We start from the raw sequence: 21874 nt of genomic DNA, 5'->3' as shown, positions 1-21874 counted from the left end.
CATACTGAAACGCGTTCTGGACCAGAGCCTAGGACAATGGAAGAAGTAGCCCATGACTTGCCAAGTAGAAAGAGAAAAACCCAAAAAACAAACCCCACAAATGAACAACAAAAAACCCTCCTATACAACTATAACTAAATTCTTCACCTCTCAGAAAATTTTATGTGAGACACAAAATATCTGCAGCCTGAAAATTCATTATGCACCTCTTTGCCATCATAAACAGCTATATTCCCACTCTCTTTCTTAATTTTTTCTCCTCCACACACATACTTTCATCCAAGAAATCTCCATTAGATGAAGAAAAGAGCTATACAAGGAATTCTAATGACTAGTGAACAAGAGTAGGGGTGGGTAGAGTGTATGGAAAAAAGATTAAATTAAAAGTTTGAAGCTGAAATGAAGACATGTAAAATTGGAGAGATTTTGCTCCATTGTTTCGCTGAATGGTCACTAATGGCCGTTAATTCCAGTATCTGACTAGCAACTCCTACACTGCATAAATCAGTAGTGCACCATTCAGTCTTCCTGCCTGCCAGTTACCCAGGGCCACCTGTCAGTATCAGGTTAACCTAATAAACGAATACTTGAAACAATAACTTTTCAAAGTGGCTGAAACAGCACTTCTAGTACATTCTTGTAAATATTTATTCATATGAAACACTAATGGCACTTTGACCAGCCACAAAGATTCTTATGAATGCAAACCAGGGCTAGCTGAAGTCCGCTTTGAAAATAAGAACCCTCACAAACTCCAGCACAGCTGGTTCTGTCTATGAGGACATTTACTTTTCCTTCTTACAGCACTGAGACACTTCCCCTGCCAGCCCTGCTGTGGCAGCCATCTGCCCCCCTCTTCTCCTGTTCTTCAGTAATTCCGGGCAAGTGTGAGAAGCCAAACTTTTCACTCACGTCACCCACTGTGAGGTTTCAACTCTCAAGTGCATCAGTCTTGCAGATGGCCTAGTCAACTGTGAGTCTGGAAAATACTACCTGGAACAGGAAAAACCCCCTTGGGACACACTTGAGGTAACCAACTAAATTGCAAGGACTACCAGGTTGCAGTCTGGATAAAAACTCCCACTCCATACGTCCGAGTGAGGGAGCAGCAGTGAGCCTGAGGTGTGATCTGCCAGTAAAGCTGGGTCTGTGGGGGTCCTTAAGGATACAGGGTGTCTCCAGTCTGTATTGTGGAGACGAGAAAGGGAGGAAGGAAGGCATACCATGTTATTCTCTTAGAAGCAACAAAAAAAGAAGTCTCAAAGCCACCCCTCCAATCTGGCCTTTACTGTTCTAACATTTTTCTATCTACTTTGCACTGAAAAGCTGGTGGAGAGAAGGGCAGCATTCCAGGTTGCAGGGAGAAGTTCCCTGCCTCCAAGTTCCCTTGCACAGAAGAAAGCAAGCATGGGGAATAAACAACCTAAGAAGGACTTTCTGCATTTTAAATTCCAGCTCTATAAAGTGTCAGGAGGCACCTGGGCCCACTAGCTAAGCAACCCCTCTATCACACCAGAAAGCAAACACCTGGCACCTGGAGAGAGACAAGCTGCCAAACTGTGAACTGACACCAATGAGATGGCAATACTCCGGAGCTGATTGGGGTTTTTTTCCCCTTTCACTTCCTTCTTCATATTTGATAGAAAAAGAACAGTTGCTAGCTGTGCTATCCTGAGGGATGTTTCCCCTGGTAGAGAGTGGCTGTTCCAGGCACCACTGTTATTTGGCCCCAGGTTTTGGTGTGCGCTGAAGCCAAAAGCCCGGAGGCATACTGACAAGGGAGTGGAGAACAGCAGGTGCTGTCCCCTGGCCTAATGCCACCCAGCTGGTGTCCAACTGCCACCCAGATTGTTTTTAGAAAAGCTCAAGCCCTACCCCACTGAATCAACAGCTTGTGGGACTAAGTAGGAATTGCACTTCTCACCAGCACACATTTAGAGTAACAAACAAATCAGTGATGTACAGCAGGGTGAAAACAGCACTTTATTGTGCCAAAAAAGAGGAGCACACCAAGGAAAAGGCAAGAAATACATTAAATAACACTGGACTTAGGACAGCAGACAAGGTTAATGAAGCAGGTGAATTTGGACACCAGCGACACTGAACAATATCCAAGCACTTAAGAGATAAATCCTACAGAATGAGTATCTATACAAAATTACACATGATGTTAAGTAGTTGAATTGATCTCTTATTACCCTCTTCATTACACTGGGTCGTAGCTATAGAATCTAACTCAAAGAGAAGAATATAAACATTGTGAAAGGAGAACGATAAGAAAAATGCATAGGAAGAAAGTGGTCTATAAGGCATAGTTTATTGAAAAGATTTCATCCCACAGCTGTTTACAGCACACAAAGCCAATCATGTTACGCATGTCAGAAAGAAAATCCTGTGCTTTCTATTGCTCGTCTGGCCAGCATTTGCTCTCTGTGTCACCCTTATTAAGCCTACCAAATTAGTTTGTGTAAACTCAGCCCCTAGCACTTAGGAATACTCAGGCCTTTCCTCCACTGTAGCTAGAGTGGTTCGTTCACAAAGGCTATGCATAGAAGACTAAATTCTGGGTCATTTTTAATGTTCAAAACCCATGTGATTGCCCCAGAACAGCAGTGCTGGTGTAATCAAGAAGGTCTTTTAAAATACAGAAGAAATACCTAGTAGCTCCTTGCCCCTCCCTGCTTTCTCAGCAGCCTTTCACATTGGTGATGCCAATCCTCTTGGATGTCCATCAGCAGGCAGAGTAACTCCAATAACGGCACTAGATGTTATCTTTTAGTATTATTCATACTGCACTATGACCTAAGCATTTCCAGGCAACTACAGGGCTCCTAAGTGACTGAGTACAAGCACATGCACAGCATTTATTATCTGTAGTGGTAGGGTCAACAACAGACAGAAGGGGAGAGAAACACTCTCTGATTAAGTGGTCTGTGAAAGTAATGAATGGTAAGCTGTTACCTCAGAAGTATGCAGCTCTAAATCCACATCCTGCCAATCCCCCTGACACACGCACACCATGACGTCCTGACCTCATGGTATGTCTTACTCAGTTTTTATGACTCCATGAACAGTCTGCTCTGCCCCAACACCACTTCTTCTCCCTTTCCCTGACTGATGGCATCATCTCTGTCTTCCCAGCAAAGTGCTGCAGTACGCACTTCGCTGTGCATACTAGTGCAAAGAAACAAGGGAAATGTCTGAAGTACAGCACCATCCTGAAGCGCAGCTTTTGCCATGGGACAGAGCCCTTTGAAAAGCTCATATCAGATGATAATACTGGCTTAATTTGATGCTATACAAGTTTAGCAAACCACCACTATTGTTATTATATCAGCTACAGAGCAATGAAAGTTATACGAACATGCCTCGTGTCCTCCTGCTTCTTGTCAGAGCAGAGTTCTAGGAGATTCAAGCCTAACCTAGGACTACAGTCCATTTGTTCTATGTGTATTTACAGTATTTTCAACATGCCTTCATTCAAATCAATGGAGTAAAAGGCAAAAGAAAGCATCAGGGTAACCCTAAATGCATCAAACAAGGCTGCTAAAATGGAGAAGTTCAGTATTTAATGCTTGCCTGTAGGAAGAAGTTCCATTTTTAGTATTTTCACAACACCTGCCATAACAGGATCCTGGAGAACCTAGATTAGTAGTGAAATTAACAGTACTGTACTATTAAAATATTAAAAACAACAACTGCAACTCAAAGTCACTGCCAAAATAGGCAAGTGAGCATTCAGCTGAGACCATGCCAGGGAAGGCTGAGTGAAAGAGGAAATTGCAGCAAGCCTTTTAGTGAGCAGAACTCTGAATTTATAGTGGAGCAAGGCAAAGCAACCTCAGTATGGACATATTCCAGAGCAAGCTACCTCAACTCTTCTACGGAAATTTAAAACAATACTCTGACCTACAACAGTCAGAGACTTCACAGTACATTCTGGAAAGCTAAAAGACAGTGGGCTAAACACAACTGAGCTTTGTGTTCGCTTGATAGAATCATCCATGTGCAAGTTCAGCAAACTGCTGTGCTGAAACCCCAGCAAGCTGAAAGGCTTAGCAGCATGTTGCCTCAAAAGTGATCCTGAGCCTACTACAAAAAACACTTGAAACACCTGTGTAATGGTTCAGATACATATAAAAGTTCCAACTTTGCTGTACAGGTCTGACTGCAACTTGATCATCCAAATGTGGTTTACGTATGTGCATTAGTTTTGAAGCTTTTCTGGTCCTCCAAGTCTACTGGCTTAAGCTTTAGAATTAATGAAGTACTGATTTATTGTTTACACTGGAATTTTTTTATTTTTGTTTTTGAAAACCTCTAACTCTGAAAAAGGTAGCCAAAACACTGCTCATACCACTCAGTTGTCTACTGCAGGCCCAATCCTAAAAGCTACTGATTGATGGGGCAGATCATCTCCTGATGTAAGCCAGCACGGTACCCCTACCACGCCAGTGCCGTACTGCCAGCTTACATCAGTTAATGATCCGGTCATACTGCCACGACAGAAGCTAGGGGAGGCTCAGTTCTTTTCTGCATCAGGCTCTGTTATACACTGATTTGCATGGCACTGTATGAATGCATCCATGTTTTCACTTTGATTTGTTTTTCACTGAGAGATTATTTCATAGATGTGATCGGAGCATCCTCAATGTTGTAAATCACTATAGTATATTTCAATTAATTTTCTGTTTGCCCTGCTCTTAAAGTGTGGTGAGACACCATGCACAAAGCCAGGAAAATGAGTAAAGTGATCACTAGATTAATCATGAAAGAAACTGTTCTGTGCTTCTCATGACACGTAATTATCCATTTGCATAAATGTTGTGTTTCGGGGGGGGGGCTTTTATTGCTAGTAACTGAAAGAATAGTAAAGTACTGCTTGCCCATGGGCTATAAACAAACTGGCTACAATACTGCACCACAGACTAGACAGATGCAGGACATAAATTAGCTGTTTCATTTGGATAAATGGCGATCTGATTTCACCCTTTTCCTGCCTAGCCAGCAATCAAGTACACGGATATATTTCTTAATTGAAAAATTAATCATATTTTATATGTTCTGAAAAGGAAGATGTATTTGAGTATTTGCAACTGCTAATATTTGTCCATTAGACTGTTCCTGTCCCATGTCTATCCTCCTTTCTATTTATACTGGCATTGATCAGCCTGTTCACTTCCAGTTTAAATTATTCAATTCTGATTTGATTGCCAATTTAAATGCAAATAATTACTGTAAGGATGACATTTAGAAAAACAGCTCTGCTAAGCAGGAAGGTCTTTATTAGGCACAGGAGTCTGCCAGTAATATTAGAAGCACCCCTTTGACTAAGAGATGTGGGAGAGCCTATCATTTCATTTCTTTTAACAGATGATCTAATTTCCCTTGGACTCCCCTTAATTAAAACTCTTCTATACCATCATCAAGTTTGCTATGAGAGTAAAGCACAGGCCACTGACTGAAAGGAAGGGGAGAGGAAATATTTTTAATTTGGTTTTAGTTCATAAGGCTGTGCTCTACATAACTGCAGTAAAATTACCCTCTTGTGAAATCATGATTTTATTTCATAATACCCCCCAGTTCTGAGCCAGGGTCTGACTGAATAACACTGAAAAGCATTTCACACAATAAAAAAGCAGTACTTTGAAGAAATAATCCTCTTGTTTTGCAATACCAGCAAAACCAGCTCATTTTTCTTTTCTTCCCTTGCCTTTCCTACTTTTTAGGGTTAGCCAGTTATTTTATCAGCTCTGCCATGAGAAGTCTGGACATACTGGATTGCCCAAACTGGACTTGAATTACAGTCTCACTGTCCTTTCAAAGTAACAATATATTTTTATGTGCTATCTGTGCCTTGAAAGCTTCATCAGACATGCTAAGAACAGCATTCAGCACAGCTGTAATGCCTTGTTCTCACACTGTTTTAATATCTCTAAGTATCAAAAAAACCTTATTTATTTTATCTAAAAAAATAACATTCTCTGTGAATCTTTTTTTAGATCACTGAATGACTTTCAGCCTTCAAAATTTAGAGACTGAGCTGTGGGTACAAGTGAGTTAAACTGTTCCAAATGTAGAACAGAAGTAGGTTGGGCAGTTCAGCAAGGATTCCCTGAAGGTCCTCAGACTTGAAGATTTTTCCTAGAAAAAGATGCTGCCCAGTTTTTGCTGACTCACATATAAGCTTAACCATTACAGTTCGAACAGTACAGTTCATTCAAAAATATACATAACCAGACATCCTCCCTGATGGTGGTGTAAACTAATACACCTCAAGTCTAGCTGCTGAACAGCAGCTCTCATCAGACAGGGATGTAGAAGGTGAGGAGGCAGGGTAAGGGAACAAAGCAACAGCAGATTGGCTTCTACAACGTTTCACCAAGATCTGTGCAGATTCTTCTGGTATTTTCTTTCATGTTTTCTTGCATCTGTGTTTTACTTCTATTTAGCAATGGTAATCCTTCACTGACTGCAGGGACACCTCGTGGTGAGGACAGGTGAGAACAGCAGGCTGCAGTTCAGTTAATTAAACCAAGTAGAGAAAGAGTGGCAGATGTTTCTGCTCCTTTGGATAATCAGAATTTCACAGGCATCAGCTTCCACTCCCACTCTGCTTCTGGGGTGTACATTAACACATCCAGAACACAAAACACTGACACAGCAACTTCAAGAACAAAGGACTGAGTTGTCCAGCAGACCTGAACTATTTAACAGTCCACTTATAACTATTAACTTGTGTCTTCCAGGGGCTACAAGAGTGGCTGATTCAACGTGACACTCAGTTGAAGCAGCAGTCCTCAGAAGGGCTGTTATGGCTTTCCCCCTCCTCTTTTCTTCCATGTGCCAGCAAGACACCTTTTAAGGACTCACTGCAAAATTTCCTGCAGGGATTTTCATTTTTATAAAAGGCACACATGTGTGTATGATTTTCAGCAGGGATTCCCTTTTTCTCCACTGCAACTACACTGTGGCCCTGTCACTGCAGCACCTAATCCGTTACATAATAAGAATTGCATCAGCTTGCTTACCCAGTGCAGTGACCCAATGCAGACCTTGGCAGCCAGAAGGGGAACGGTGGGATCCGTAGGTCGCAGTTTAGCACACTCTTTGAGCACTGACACAGCATATGCCGACTGGAGGGAGGAGTGGGAGAGGGGAGGAAGAAATAAAAAAGGCTGATTAGACAATGCTGGTGAGATAGTGCAGTGATATGTACAAAGTGCTATGGGGAAAAGAATCCCATGTCAGCAACAAGTCAGCAACTTTCCTCCCACCTCCACGTGCAGACATGTGTACACACACGCACACCAAACACGCTCTGCCCACGCTCAGAGGAAACACGCCAAGGAGGCAGCTCTGGCTGTGCACTTCACGAGAAACAGTCTTCTTAGCTATCAATGCACTGGTTATTTTAACTCTGCCCTCCCAATACACAAAAATTCTGCTGTAGTTTTCCCTTGCATATAATCATGTTCCAGTAAGCCAGAAGAGATCATAAAGAGCTTATCCTCCAGTACATACACATTTTAGGCCAACTTCACTCAGAGAGGTTTGTTCAGCTAAAGTAATCTGCTCAGTGGGATGCTTAGTGCCTTCTCCAGCTCCAGAACATACATGAAAGCGACGGGGACCCTGCCATACAAAGGGTGGATGCAGATCAACACACTGTTCAGTGGGTGGTCCAAATGTTAGAAAGAAAGCCCATAAAACTCTTGCTCTCTTTCTGGTGTTAGGTTACCATTAACGAGGATGTTTTTTAAGATTAGCACTTGCTAATAGTGCTTTTGATCCTGATGCGCTCTGCAAACATTGCGTTTTACAGCACACATTCATGGCTTCCACATTTCAGATGCTTTAAAGGGGAATGAAGAAAGCTCTGGTCTGAGGCAGTGATAAGAAAGGCTACTCCAGACACTAAGAAGGTGATAGGAGTTGCCCTACCAGAGTCTCCCAGCTCATTCTACCTGAACCACAGTTTGCCTTACATTTAAACCTTCCTCACTAATTGACCCTGATCCACTCAAATTTTCTCATGCTCGTGCTCAAGGGGAAGTTTTAGTCTCTTGGAATTTCTCCTTGCATGCCTGTTTCCTCCCAAAGTCTTCCACACAGTCCCAAGACACAATGTTCCTGCCCAGAAGCACATTAAATAGTCATGGCCTTTCTATATTACAGAAGAGCAGCAACAGAAGCTTGCAAAGTCAAACGATCTGCTATTCCCATCAGGTGCTAGGCATCCCCTCCTCACCCCCAGGGGCTCTCCCTATCAGAACTCTGGGTCTGCTGATTGCTGCAATCCCCTGCAGCAACACCACAGCTTCACATTCCCTCTGTCCATCAGCACTCTCCCCCCTCAAACCACACCAAAGCGGGCTGTGCCAGCCAGCTCCTTCCTCCACAGAAAAGAAGGTCCACTTCTTGCTCCTGAATTCCAAAGCTAGATTAGCAATTTGGTTGCAAGGGAACCTGGAAGAATGGAAAACCAGATGTACACCAGCCACACCCACATTAAGGCAGAGAGGGGTTTCATAACCAATGCAACTGGGAGCTTGAAAAGCTTGGGTACCTGCCTTGTGGTCAGAATAAGAGCAGCAGCATGCCCTGGATTCTTCAGGCTGCTCTCACTTATGTAGAGCATCAGGCACGATCAGTAAAAGTGAGGAAATATTTGCTAATTTAAAATTCAAAATGCACAATTTTCCTAAAGCCAGAAGGAAGCTTGTCTAAGACCAAGGATGGAAATCAATAAACTTTGTCCTAGAGCTTGAACCATGACTTCATCCCTCTGAGAAATAATGACAAGTAATTCAACTCTGAGGTACGGGAAGAAACACACTGCTGCGCTCTGTTGCCACGAGCTAACTAGCATCCCTCACAATGAACCTCCCTGACACCTGGTTGCCCAGAACAAGTGGTATCTCAGGTTTTAGTGGCATCTCATTCCTCTCTTTCACAAAATGCACTGAAAGCAGCTGGTATTCCCAGCAGCATGATGGATGTGCTGGAAACCCAAGCATAACCCCATAAGGGACCTAGGCTGGATATAATTTTCTTGCCCTCCTACCGATATTCCAGCCCCACAGGTGTTTCCAGCAAATAAATAAACGCGACAGCAGGACGATATGCACCGTGACAGTCAGTATATCTGCAGCTGAACCCCACCAACCCTTGTCACCTCACCATGCAAAAGGGAGCTGCAAAGGCCAGATATGGAAAAGGCCATACGCTGTCCGGAGCCTATGCTTGCAAAGACAGACACAAGCTCAACCCAGTGGTCATTTCTCAGCTCCCCACCAGCACTGCAACTGCAGGGAAAGCAGGAGGAACCAGGGAGCTGGTGGCAGCTCTCCTGTGGGGCAGCACAACCAGCAGTAGCACTAACCAAAGCAGTGACAGACCTGTCCTAATTTGGGCTGTAGGATCTATACCAGAAGAGAAATGACACAACCCATTCCTCACCAGTTCCTCTTGCATTCTGCTCCCTCCCTGTCTGCAGGACAAGCCAATGCCACAGTCTCCAATACCTCAAACCACAGAGCCCTTGGCATGTCTGTCCTGTCCCAAGCCCGCTCAGGAGGCCACTGCAAAGCAGTGACTACTGCCTGCTGCACAGAAGGTCCCACCTTGTGTCTACACCCAAACACCTCAGGAGTTGAATCGCTTTATTACATATGCACTCGAGAGCTTCTGAACATGGATTTACAGAGCAAGAGGTACAAGATGCTTCTAAAACATTTACCAAATTATGTCATTTTAAAGAAGTTTATAAAATTTGCAACTAAGCATATGGAGCCCAAGTGGTTTTAGGAACAGGGTGACATGAAGCCTTTCTCCCCAGCTGCGTTTTAAAAATTTCAAGAGATATTATATAATTTCACCTGGAAAAACTCACTCAGCAGATGTTTTATATGGATGATGAAACATTAGCGAAGGAATGCTAGGAGAAAAAAATCCCACTCCCACAATGACCTTCCCTAGGGGAGACTGGCATGACATGTAATATCAAGGTTTCCTAAAGATACTAATTACAGACATTAATAGCCAGGGAAAAAATATCAAGCGCTCTTTATTGAATACAGATATCACTGGTTTGTAAAAATATTTAATATGAAACAGTGTTTGTGCAACATTGAAGTAATCTGGTAATTAAAATGTACATATTCTTTCACTTAGTGTGGGTGGACCGAGCAGCCAAGTGCATTGTTTGTGAGATTCACTGCAAGGCAATAATAATTTGATTTATTGGTGAGGCATGTTTTGAGAAGAGCAGAAATTGAATTCCAAGTGAGTACATGATTCTGAGCTTCAGAGGGGCTCCCATAATAATTCAAGCCACGATTTATGCTGTTTCTGTTTAACTTGCTAATTGCTGGATTATAATGACTGCACTAGAACAAGTTTCCAAGGACTTCAGAAAACTAGGTCTCATTTGGCCTCTCATCAAGAGCAAGGAATCACAAGGAAGCTCTTGGGAAAGGAGAAGGACGGAGAAGACACCTTCTCCAATGTAATTATGGCAGCCATGGTTTTGAATCCTATGAAGGAGTTAAAAGTAAAGAAAAACAACTATCCAAATACCAAACACAACTCCCCATTTACTGATTCAATAATGAAGCATGGACACATACTCCTCAAAGATGCTTGCATATGAGCAGAATAGAACCAAGAACATCCTTCAGTTAATTTTCTTCCTTCCTTTTCCAAATGGCTCGAGAGAATTTACCATCCGTTACGGTGAACCCACAGACGCTGACCAAATGCCGCTTTTTCTAAGCTATTCTAACACAATTTCCATTCTTTCCCCTCCTTTGCCCTCTCACCATACCAAAGCAACCAAAGAAGGAAATTAGAGAACCATTTCATATTTAGAAGATAAAGGAAACATAGATATAAGTAAAAGGAAGAATAATTTCCAGACAGTAAATTGTGCTTGATAGACTTTGACATGCCATGAAGAGTTGTTCTTCTCTTGCACAGGTTCCAAAAGCCTCCCTAGTTTTTTGTTTCTTTCCTACTTTTCAGCCAGAAGGAAAAATGTTCCTCAAGATGGTGGGTTGGTAGACAGCCTAATTCCCAATGTACCTGGCAGTTTAGTACACAAATTAATTTCCACAACTACTGCTGCTATATTTCTTGCATCATCCTGTCTAAAAACTGTACTACTTCAAAGGGATTGTGGGGAAGTGGAAATCTTTCAGCCCAATGAAAGAATTATTATTCTCTGTGTCCTGGGATTCACAGGCATTTAGATATAAATGACCTTGAATTGACAGAGAAAGAATGAGCAAGCAATTGAGAACTCTGGAATCAGTAGTTTTGCTGTTAGCTTTCCACCGAATTTAGAGATTTCTGTTAATCTCAGCATGAACATTATTCCCCTAAGACATTTACTTCTCTTAACACAGGAACTGATTCTCTCCCTTTTCTTTTACCTTATGTTTATAAAATTAGGGCACTGGAGTTAATCAGCTTCAAACACTCCCTCTTAAAAGCACCTCTTACATTTTAAGATCTATAAGCACACATTTGTACTTGCTAATGTGACAAACACCTCACTTCACACTTTCTGTCAAGAAAAGAGAGTTAAGCCTGAAGGCAATTATATAGCCCACCTAGGTATTCTGCTCAACAGCCAGGCATCTTAGGAAATTTTCATTTTTTGTACTATCTACAGCACGCAGGCAAACTCGCTTCTAATCTTTCCTTTGCACCAAAGGAAACCAAACTATTGAATAACCCCAAGATAGCTGACCTTTGTAACAAGATCTGTAACCAATGAATGTTCAATATTTTAACTTTCATTCCCCAGCAATGCTATTTAAGGAGCCATACGAGGCTTCTGCTGCTCCCAAGGTTCCTGCCTGCAATACAAAGAGAAATGTACTTTTTTTTTTTTTTTAAATGCCAGTTGCCTAGCAACCAGTCTAAGCTTTCGCAAGGATACCAACAGAAGGAACAGCCTAAATCATAAAATTTGTCTGCTGTTACTGCAGAATTATGTATTAAATATATTTTTAACTTTCCTTCTAACCTTCTGGAAAGCTGTATGTTGGCAACACAGGCATGGCTGAGTCAAACTTGAAGCTCATTGAAGCACTTAGAGACATCTGTTTTTGCTGCACTGTTTGGATAAGGGGAAGGATTCCTTTTTTTTGGGTGCAGCACAGAGAGGAGCAGCTCAGACATTAGCTTGTCATTGCCTATGACCAGTGTATCAGCAACTTGCTAAGGGCTCCAAAATCAGAGCTCAGGTCTGTCTAAGACTGGTTTCAAAACCTTAAAAATGCTGCTAGCACAAGCTTTGGGCGAGACTGCAATATGTCCAGCTACTGAGCAGCCAAAGGGAGCACAGTGACACTGCAAGACTAGCCCTGGGAAGAGCTGGAGCTTAATCCCTCAGAAACACAGCTGAATGACAGATGCCAAGAAGGATTTGATTACTTCTCTTTGTATAACACCAGACACTCCTGAAGCATTACATGATTAAGAAAACCATTCAGGTAGACATGCATGATTTTCTTCTTGCCCGTTGCGTTGAAGAGGAACAAACATCATGGGTAAGAGCAGAAAGGAGCATTCTGTGCAGTGAAAGCAGCTTTATCTGCCTCATTTTCAAGGTCTCATGCTTGGAGCTTACATCCCCCACCGCCAAGCCTGGCCATCCATATGGCAATGCTGACCATTGTTCCTGTGGTGCCCTCAGTCTGGGCTAGAGGGGGCTGGGGAGGGTCAGCAGCAATGCAGCTGCTTCTCAAGTCATACAATTGCTGTCTTCAAGGCAAGCACTGAGCTGGCCACGTTCTGCAGGGCTGGAGAGCTTTGTGGCAGGCACCACAGGAACACAACCACCATCAGCAATCCCAGTACCAGGCCTGCTGAGCACAGTCCTTGCCTCCAGGCACCTGCTTCGAGTTCCCCTGAGCTCTCACAGAGGCTTTCCCCGCTCAGACCCTGTAGTTGTTTCCAAGCTCTTCCTCTACTCACTCTTGAGGCACTTCAGCCCCTCAGTGAGTACACAGCTTATCTCAAAGCAGATTACCCTCTCCCAGCAGATACTCCAGCCTTCCTTCAGCTGGCCTAAGGCTTTATCACTACTCACTCCTCTCAAGAAATGCACATCCTAAAGCTCTTCACTCACTAACCGCACTGTGTTATGGGGTTTTTTCAGGCAGAGATGCTGAACATGAGTGCAAAAATGTTTCCATATATTGCATACACTAACAACAATAAACATCCACTGTACTCATGAGAGTAAGACTCATGAGAGTCGAATGGCTCAGTTGGGACAACCAGCACTTTTAGACTATGCAGACTGTGTTCACAGAATAAATTCACAGCTACCCTTGACGAATCCCTCCCTCACTGCCCTTAGGAAAATGGCAAATCAGTGTCACTAAACACAAATCTTGTCTCCTCGTGTAGTAGGCAGAAGACAAGGACAAATGTTGCTTCATGTTGTCCAAGGCATGTATTTGAACACTTCCAATGCAAATCTAGGAGACTTTCTTAAGTACCATAAACTTAAGCTAGAGCCTACTCACGATGTGCTTCTGAGTCTCTACTCCCAAGGAGCTCCAGCGACACTTTGGGACACCCAGGCTAGGTCCTGTGTGAGGACAGCAGAGGTGTGGAAGGAGACAGAAATCTGAAAAAGGAACGTGGAACTTATCCAACTGGTCCAAGGCCAAGAAAATGCTTGCGAGTGCACAAGGACCCTATTACACATCCCTTGTGCTTGTAATACATCATCTAGACACTATGATAATTTTGCCTCCAACTTCAGAAATGTCGGGAGAGCTCTCCTAGTCTGCAGGAGAGCTGTGTGGTGGTAACCTCTGTGACCTCCAGGGAAAACTGTTTGGCTGGAAAGCAACAACAAAGAACAAATCTACCCCAAGCAGCTCTTTCTCTTCACTGCTGCGAAGACGACAAAGTCTTTTCCACTCTCTAAGAAAGAGTTTGGTCCTTCCTTTCCCCATGTTGCACAGTACTGGTCACTTTTTCAAAATCTTGAGACGAGCAGATGCAACTGTCTGCACTGGTTTGACTGTGGCAGCAGGAGAGTGGCTCATCTCATTGCCTGAGGACTCTGCCAGATGGCATCCAGCTATCACACCACTCGCCACTCAGACTCCAGCCTGTCCAGGCACGGCAGCAGAGGCAGGGAGCTGCAATGCCCACTCAGCCTCTAGCTGATATTACCACACAGATTAAAAAGATTATTATTACCAGCAGAAGCAACTTAAAGCACCTATGAAGAATTCAGCATTCAGCACCACAGCAACAGGGCTGCTGCATTAGAATGATTTAAACCTCTTTGGCCTATTCAGAACTGCACTTGGTGACACCCCTCACCATGTCCTTGCCATTGTCTAGATTTTCCCAGCATTCCTTTCCCTTCTCATCTAAATTTGCCTATATTTTCAAATATAATGGTGGATTTCTGTCATTTAGATATACATGCCTTCCTTATTCAGTAAATATACAGCTCAATATGAAAGGCATTCCTAAAAATGGGTTAAAGAAACCCCAGACCACACCATCTTTCTCATTATGCAAGTTGCTGAGAAACACAGGAAAGTGAAATTGCTGTCACTCCATTATTTCTACCACTTAAGTGGATAAAAGACAGACAGGAAGGTTATGCTTCCCTGAGTTTTTTTCATTCACTGTTTTAGGAAGCCCCAAGGCCTGTAGGAACTCACTGAAATGATGTGCCTATTTTTGTTAAGGCACATGCTTTTCAGAATAACGTGTAAACTCAAGCCTATGTGTGGTAATGAGCCAAGATGGCTGACTTGACATTCAGGCTGATCACTTGTGAAAAATGACAATCACCATTTGGCAATTTTTTAGCTAGCAGAAGAAAAAAAATACATTGAAATTTGACTTGATTGATTCAATCTGAATATACAAATTAAACACACCTCTAGTCAAATTCAGTGTAGAATAGAGGGCAAGATAGGATTTTACAGCATTTTTAAGAAGGTCAGAGCTGAAAAACCTAAAAACATGTTTAAAAATAAAAAAAAAAAAAAGTGAAACCAAAGTTTCCAGCATTTGCAGGTTGTTCCTGTCATGCCCAGGACTTATGACTGCAATTTGCTGTACTGAAGAACAAGTAATGCTGCAGGATGTGAGGTTTCATTACCAAGAAATGAGATCATGATTTGGCTGTGACTGAGACAGGTGAAAATAGATCTTCACCTACAAAAGCTCAAGTGTACTCTGCATTCTGCAGTCTAGACTAACCACACTATTTTCTCATCAGTTCCTTCTGCTACACTGGAGCACTTGCTTTTAAATAAACTGTCCTGCTATCAAGCTGCAAAGCAATATAAAAATGTATGCCACATCTCCCGTTAGCAAGATGACGCATTGCAGAGTATATGACAGGAATCCTCAGGGAATACTTTGGGATTAGAAATGAAATACTGCACAGATGGGATTGTAAGGGAATTCCCTCTGATCCATATAGGGCTCAGAACATTTAGCCCTTTCACATCAATAGGCAAGATCAGGACATTTTACCTCGTAAATATTTAAAGTACAGGCAAAAGGACATGATGTACTTGAAAATCTGAAAAGGTAGGACAGCTACAGAGACAAATAAATCAAGAAGAGCAACACAAATATCTAGGTACTGAATATTCTGTAACATGCAGGGAAGGTGAAGAGGTATGCAAACATAGAATGGACAAGAACGGAATTGCCATGCAAATTATTAGAAGGTAAAGATCAGGCCCCACCTCTCCATGCTAACCTAAGACTGAAGCACAATTATTCTCTGCATACACTCACTCTCAAACATCAGCAGTTAAAAATCTTGATCTGCTCTCCAGCAGAGAGCTGCTAGAGCTACAGCATTGTCTGCTGTTGAGAACGTGGTTACACAGCTTGTAAAGCCAGTGAAGCTCCCAGACAAACCCCATGCTCACTGTAAGATTCTGTGCCTTTCTATCATGGCCTGTGTACCATTGCTGTCCTCCAGTATCAAGGGACCAGGTACCTCAAGGATTTGCAAAGGCACAGAGGGCAGGACTGTGCTAACTCCAGCTGAATTCCAAGGTGAGCCAGACATGACATGTAAGCTCCCACCTGACACAGATCAGTGCAAGGTATTAGCACCATGGCACCAAGCTCATTGTTTAAGTATTCCACCAGTAGCTTCAGGTTTCCTTATATATGATTGAGTCTAGCCCTTGTTTTCAAGCTTGGAATTGTATTTTGAAATGCTTGCACTGAACTTCTGTAGGCATCTGTGAGGCTCCTTCTGACTAAAGATCTCTGTTCAGCTCCCAGAGGAGTCACTACAAATTTGCCTAAGGTGTTCCACAGATCCCCAGTGAATTGGGCACCACACAATCCCCATAGGGCACTCTTTTTCCAGCGTTCCACTACCCTTATTTTTTTGCCTCTTAATAAGAAACATGAACTTGTGTGGTTGCAATTAGATGCCATCATGTCTTGTCCTAACCACCACAGATAAGATTCACGTCCTCCTTTCAAGAGTTCTTGAAGACTTGCTTCTCTCAGACTTTTTTCCTCCCCTTTAAGGCAAAAAAAATAATTTCAGTCTTTCCATAGTACTGCTTACTATACCCTTAGTCACATCTGATGCTCTTTACTAGACTTTTTCTCATTGTTCTACCATTTTTTTGAAGTAGAATGCTTAACAACAGACACTCTTCCAAGATAAGCCTTCGCCTATATGCTCACAGAAGCGAAGGAATTCCTTCAGGTATCTTCCAAGCTTTGCAACCACTTATACCTCACAAGACAATTTCTTTGCAAAAGCATAGATTCACCTCTTATCTCCATGCCAAAGTCACTGTTTCTGACTCAGCTTATAGCCATAAAAGGCCAGTAGTAGCTGGAATTCAGCAAATGAGCACTAGTTGGTAGCCTCCACTCAGGTCCCCGTGCATTCCCGTACACTCCATGGGCACAGAACATAGGACCATATTAAGCGGTCTACTACTGCACAGCATCGATTTGCTCATACCTCCCAAACACGTAGGCAGGGATTCCAGAATGAACTGGCTCAACTTTGCACCATCTACATTTCCTACAGGAAGTCCACTCTTTTAAGTGTAATAAAGAAAAGCTCCTGTTACCTTTGCCTACTTTTCACAACCACATTTCAGCCATCTCAGTGGTTTACTTATGACTTTCACAAATACCACACTAATTTTAAAAAACTACTTATGCTGAAACACATGACCATGCCAACATTCACCTTGTTTCTTTTTCTAGAGCGTATTTTGCACCAAGCACTTTAAAAATATTAAACCTTACAAGTCTTCTATGAAAAAACATTCACATTTCCTTCAACAGATGGAGAAACCACAACTTAAGTCAACTGCCCAGAGACACAGAGAGAACTGATGACAGTTTTAGACATCAGTTCTTTCTTATACTAAGCTCATTTATGTTGAACCTGCAGACAATGGACAGCTGTATAATGCTTTTCAACCCACAGCTTTGCACAAAATCCATTTTTCTCCCCAGTAATAAGAACAGAACACTATACAGAAAGAACAGTGCTCAATACCAAATGCACATCCTTCATCACAAAGTGCAATCAGAGACTAAAAGGAGAGCACCGTCCTTTCACAGAGCTGTCTGATGGCACCTACTCCCACAACACACATGACTCTACACATTCAAGCAAGCAATCCAGATTCACTCCTCCAGAGGAAAATGTGCCCTTTCTGCGCCCTTTGGTTTGAACCTTACCTTTCCACAAGCTACCATGGACAGGGCAAGCTGGTACCAGAGGTGAAATTCATCAAATGCGAACTTCATGGCTCTCTCCAAGCACTGAGAAAGAAACGATGAAAGGAATATCAGACTTTATTTTCTTCTTTACACCTTTTGTCAAGACTGCTGCTTGAGTCAGGGAACAATCTGTTGTGGCCCTGGAGACCCAGGTGATTTTGTTTTTTTAATGAAACCATTTACACTTCTCAGCTAATGGGACTTGCTAGAGTACATCTTCACTTCAAAAGGCAGCCACTTTGTTCAAGTGCCTACATATAAATTATGTTAACATCTCAAACAGTTCCGTGCGCATTTCTGGCCTGTGCAGCCATAGCTGTGTACCTGTTTCTGCTAATTGCTAACTAGCACACTCCATTGTCACCTTCCCCTGATAAGCCACCACAAAGAGGGGCTTTGGCAGCCTGTTTGGAGGGGCAGAGGCCAAGGGAGGTACCTCAGACAGCATCACATACTGCCCTCTTCTGCCCAGCGTGATGCTGAGGAGGTCGTAGACTGCAGAAGCATCCCGGAGGCTGACGGCTCGGTCATCCTGCTGCTCTGGGGCTCGGCTGATCACTGCGTCCCGGTTCGCCTGGGCACACACACAAGGGAGGCATCAGAGACCAAGAGAGCAAAACACAGCTGCCTCCTCCACAGGAAGCTACGCCCATCATCACTCACAGCATTTTGTTTAAAATAACTGAGTTTTTTTTCTTTTAAAAGTTTATCCCAGGGTAAAGAAGGTGTCTCTGCAGAGGTGCTTTCCACCCACATCGAGAAAACTCAAGAAGATAGCTGTATCTACAGGAAGGAACTGCTACACATCCAGCATCTGGATTTGTGTCACAGAATTAGAGCATTATGAAACAGACCTACCAGAACCCATTTCCTCAATAATTAGAAATTCAAGGCCATCCTTAAACCATCTTCCTTATTTTCTCAATAATTAGAAATTCAAGGCCATCCTTAAATCATCTTCCTTATTACTTCAATTGCCTGCAACTGTCCTAACTGCTTGCAAGGTTGATAATTTATCTTCTGTGTCTATGCTAGATTTCTTCACAACAGTATCCGTTTCTGGTGTTCTTTTTTGCTACTCACCTTTTATTTTTCAAATTGAGCAGGTCGCCTAAATAATCAGATTTGCCTGTCATCAACTTAAAGCAATTAAAGGCATTGGCAATGCAATACCCTTTTTTTTTTTTAATCTATAAAATACGTCTTAATTTTGCTAATCTATCAGTACATTGCTGGGTCTACATCACAAAGAAACACTACTTTTGACAGAAAACGATCAGTTCAGCAATTTCCAAGGATGTCCCAAAATACCACATACCACGGAGTCAGATTTACCTCAAAATCCCAGCCCTTTGCCTTTTTCTGACCACAAAGAAGGAGATTACAATTCCAGAGTAAATGGAAAAGTCCCTTTGATTTCCAAACACAGAGGGCCTCGCCCAGCCTGCCCAGCCTCTGGGAGGGGCAGTGCTGGATGCCACTGAGCCTGAGCACCATCTGATAGCACAGACACACTGCCCTCTGCTCCTCAGAGCACCCTAAAAGGGATGCAACATAAGACAACCAGGTCTAGACATCTAAAAGATCAGAAAAATTAAGAAAATTGCCAGCAATTTCACCTTGAGCAAAGGCAAACAAAATGTTCCCTCCTTGAAACGGGAAGGTTATGAGATTTATTTTACAATACGACTATAACCTTACATCTATTTCTTTCTAATTGTGGGGAGATTTTTTTTTTCCATAAAAAGGTTAAACACGGGAATTAAGTGTAATAAAAATTTCCAGAATATGCAGCCCTTAAAGCCCACGCATATTTCATTGTGATTAAGCTGCAGCTGCTTCATCATGATTTTATCTGTGTAATGTCCCAGTTCCAAACAATCTTCATCACAGCCTCCAGCCGAGACTGCAAACACAATTACTGACAACTAACACAATCTCAACCGAGAGCTAAATGGTGACTGCAGTTAAAGGCAGGCTGACAGATCAGACCCAGTCCAGTGTTGGCACAAATAAACTTACACCAACTCCTGCAGCCACAAAGGCAGGAGTTTTTTTTTCCATGCTACTGCAAAAGACACAATTCATGATTAAAAAATAGTTAAATCAACAGAACGCATGACAGAATGAAACCAACTTAAAAAATTTTGCAGAGTACAGTGGCATAGCTTGTCTACCTTTATTAGCAGAAATAAAAAAGAATAAAAAAATAAATACATGTTTAAGCTCTGTTTGGATTTAACATAAAGATTGATACTTTAAAAGGAAAAAAAGGATTAAAGCCATATACTGTACGATCCTTATTGCCAAGTGACTCCTCCCATGTATATACAATAGCATTAACATTTTTTTCTGCACCGGTTACATTGTTATGACAATTGTTTGTAGCAAACAGCTACCAAGGTAGAACCCCCATGCTCTGTAATCTCATCAACAACCTCCCATTACAGTCAGCTATAGCCTGATGGTTTTTAGGGTATCCATCAATTACCAAGCTATGATTTTTAAGTGGATGCATTAGAACAGATAGAAAATTAATCAAAACTCATGACTGTCCATCACGTTTTGCTAGAATGAAGAACACACCCCAATCCTGCAAAAGCAAGAATATAGGGCATATTGCAAGGATGCAACATTCTAAAATTGCAGTCATACTGAACATATTGTCTATTTCATACTTTACCCAAGCAGACAGCAGTTAAATGTGACATATGCATAGGCATGATGAATATTCTTCCCAAGAAGGTCATAAACCTGCTGATTTTGTTCAAGCTTTCCAATCTCAAAGCCATAGAAGGTCTTTGCAATCTATCACTCTCTATGCTTCCATGCATAAAAGTTGCCACTAGCAAATTCATTGTTACTTCTATCTCAACAATTTCTTCAATACTGAACATATTCCCAACTGCTAATTCCAGCTGCTTTAAAAAAAATAAATCAAGAGCCCACACTATAGCAGGGACATAAAAACCCCACAAACCCCAAAACCAAAAGGCAAACCTCAAAAAACTGACTGAACAGTAGTAAGAATATGGACTGTGTCTAACACAATAAGGTAAATCACCATCCTAAGTAAGGCTCAAGGTACTACTGCAGTGTACATACAGAGGTCAGAGAAGGGAATGTGAATCACTGTTTCCTGAAACCCACTCAGGAAACTGGAATGTCTCTGTGGCCTGCCTCTCACAAAAGGCAGGCTGCTGTCCCTCAGATCATCATCAACCTTTTTTTTTCTTTGCCTTTGTTTATGTTTTTGTAGATATTAATTTGTCAGTGAGAAATCATGACAGTCACTGGCAACACAATTGTACAAGGATAAAACAATTGCAGAGTTCCTGCAATAAAGAATATAACCTAATGAAATGTACACAGAGAGACACTTCACTTTGCATTTGAGAAAGCAAAAATTCTAAGCTATTAACACCAATGTTTTTGCAATACCTGTGTTCCTGTTGTTTCAGACCACAAATTTTCCCGAACACAACTGGAAAAAAGGTTATTTGCACAGACCTGGTCTCAAGCAGTGTATCCATAACATAAGCACCAATTTCAATTTGTCCTACTGCATTATTTCCTCCCCCTCCACTATTAACAGCAGTAAAACATAGCTACAAATTCATTTGCAACACCCCCACCATGACTATCCCCTTTAAGCTGTTGCCACTGTCACACAGACATGCCTCACAGCACACAAGCAGGCTGAGAGAGATGATATGTCACACCCAGAGAAGGTCTGTTCAAGGCTGTTTTGTGCAATGGAGAAGGTCACCAGTGCTACCAACACAAGTTCCACCACCGGGAACTAGCACAACTTGCATTATAAAGGGAAAAATATACAGTCAATGCCCCTTTTTTTGAAGTATTCCAAGGTAATCAAGCCACCCAGAGATGCACCACACTTGCATATTTTGGGGTGCATTAGGCACAACTAGCTGTGCATGTAGGTGGCTCAGACATGACACCAATCCTCTCTGGGGAGATTGGACACATTTAGCAGTCAGCCCAGACCTGAGAGATTGAGCATCTTCAGCCCCCCGTTCCAGAGGCCAGTGACACAGCCCATCTGCAGGCCACACGCACCCAAAGCTGA

At 42.4% G+C, this 21874-nt stretch overlaps 1 protein-coding gene across 5 annotated transcripts in view; it reads right to left on the bottom strand.

Moving 5' to 3' along the window:
* The window catches only part of TTC7A (tetratricopeptide repeat domain 7A), a 195222-nt gene that overhangs the window by 109904 nt on the left and 63444 nt on the right, over nt 1–21874 (bottom strand). For all 5 annotated transcript variants that reach the window (XM_040058201.1, XM_040058202.2, XM_040058204.1 and 2 more), the window contains 3 exons: nt 18221–18358; nt 17743–17826; nt 7032–7136 (listed from right to left, as the gene is read on the bottom strand). In XM_040058201.1, coding sequence (XP_039914135.1) covers nt 7032–7136; nt 17743–17826; nt 18221–18358 — 327 coding nt within the window. The remainder of the gene's footprint in view (nt 1–7031; nt 7137–17742; nt 17827–18220; nt 18359–21874) is intronic.

Source organism: Hirundo rustica, chromosome 3 (genome assembly GCF_015227805.2).
Source record: "Hirundo rustica isolate bHirRus1 chromosome 3, bHirRus1.pri.v3, whole genome shotgun sequence".
Classification (NCBI taxonomy): domain Eukaryota; kingdom Metazoa; phylum Chordata; class Aves; order Passeriformes; family Hirundinidae; genus Hirundo; species Hirundo rustica.
Note: the sequence above shows the minus strand (reverse complement) of the source record. Positions and strands in the feature narration are given on the sequence as shown.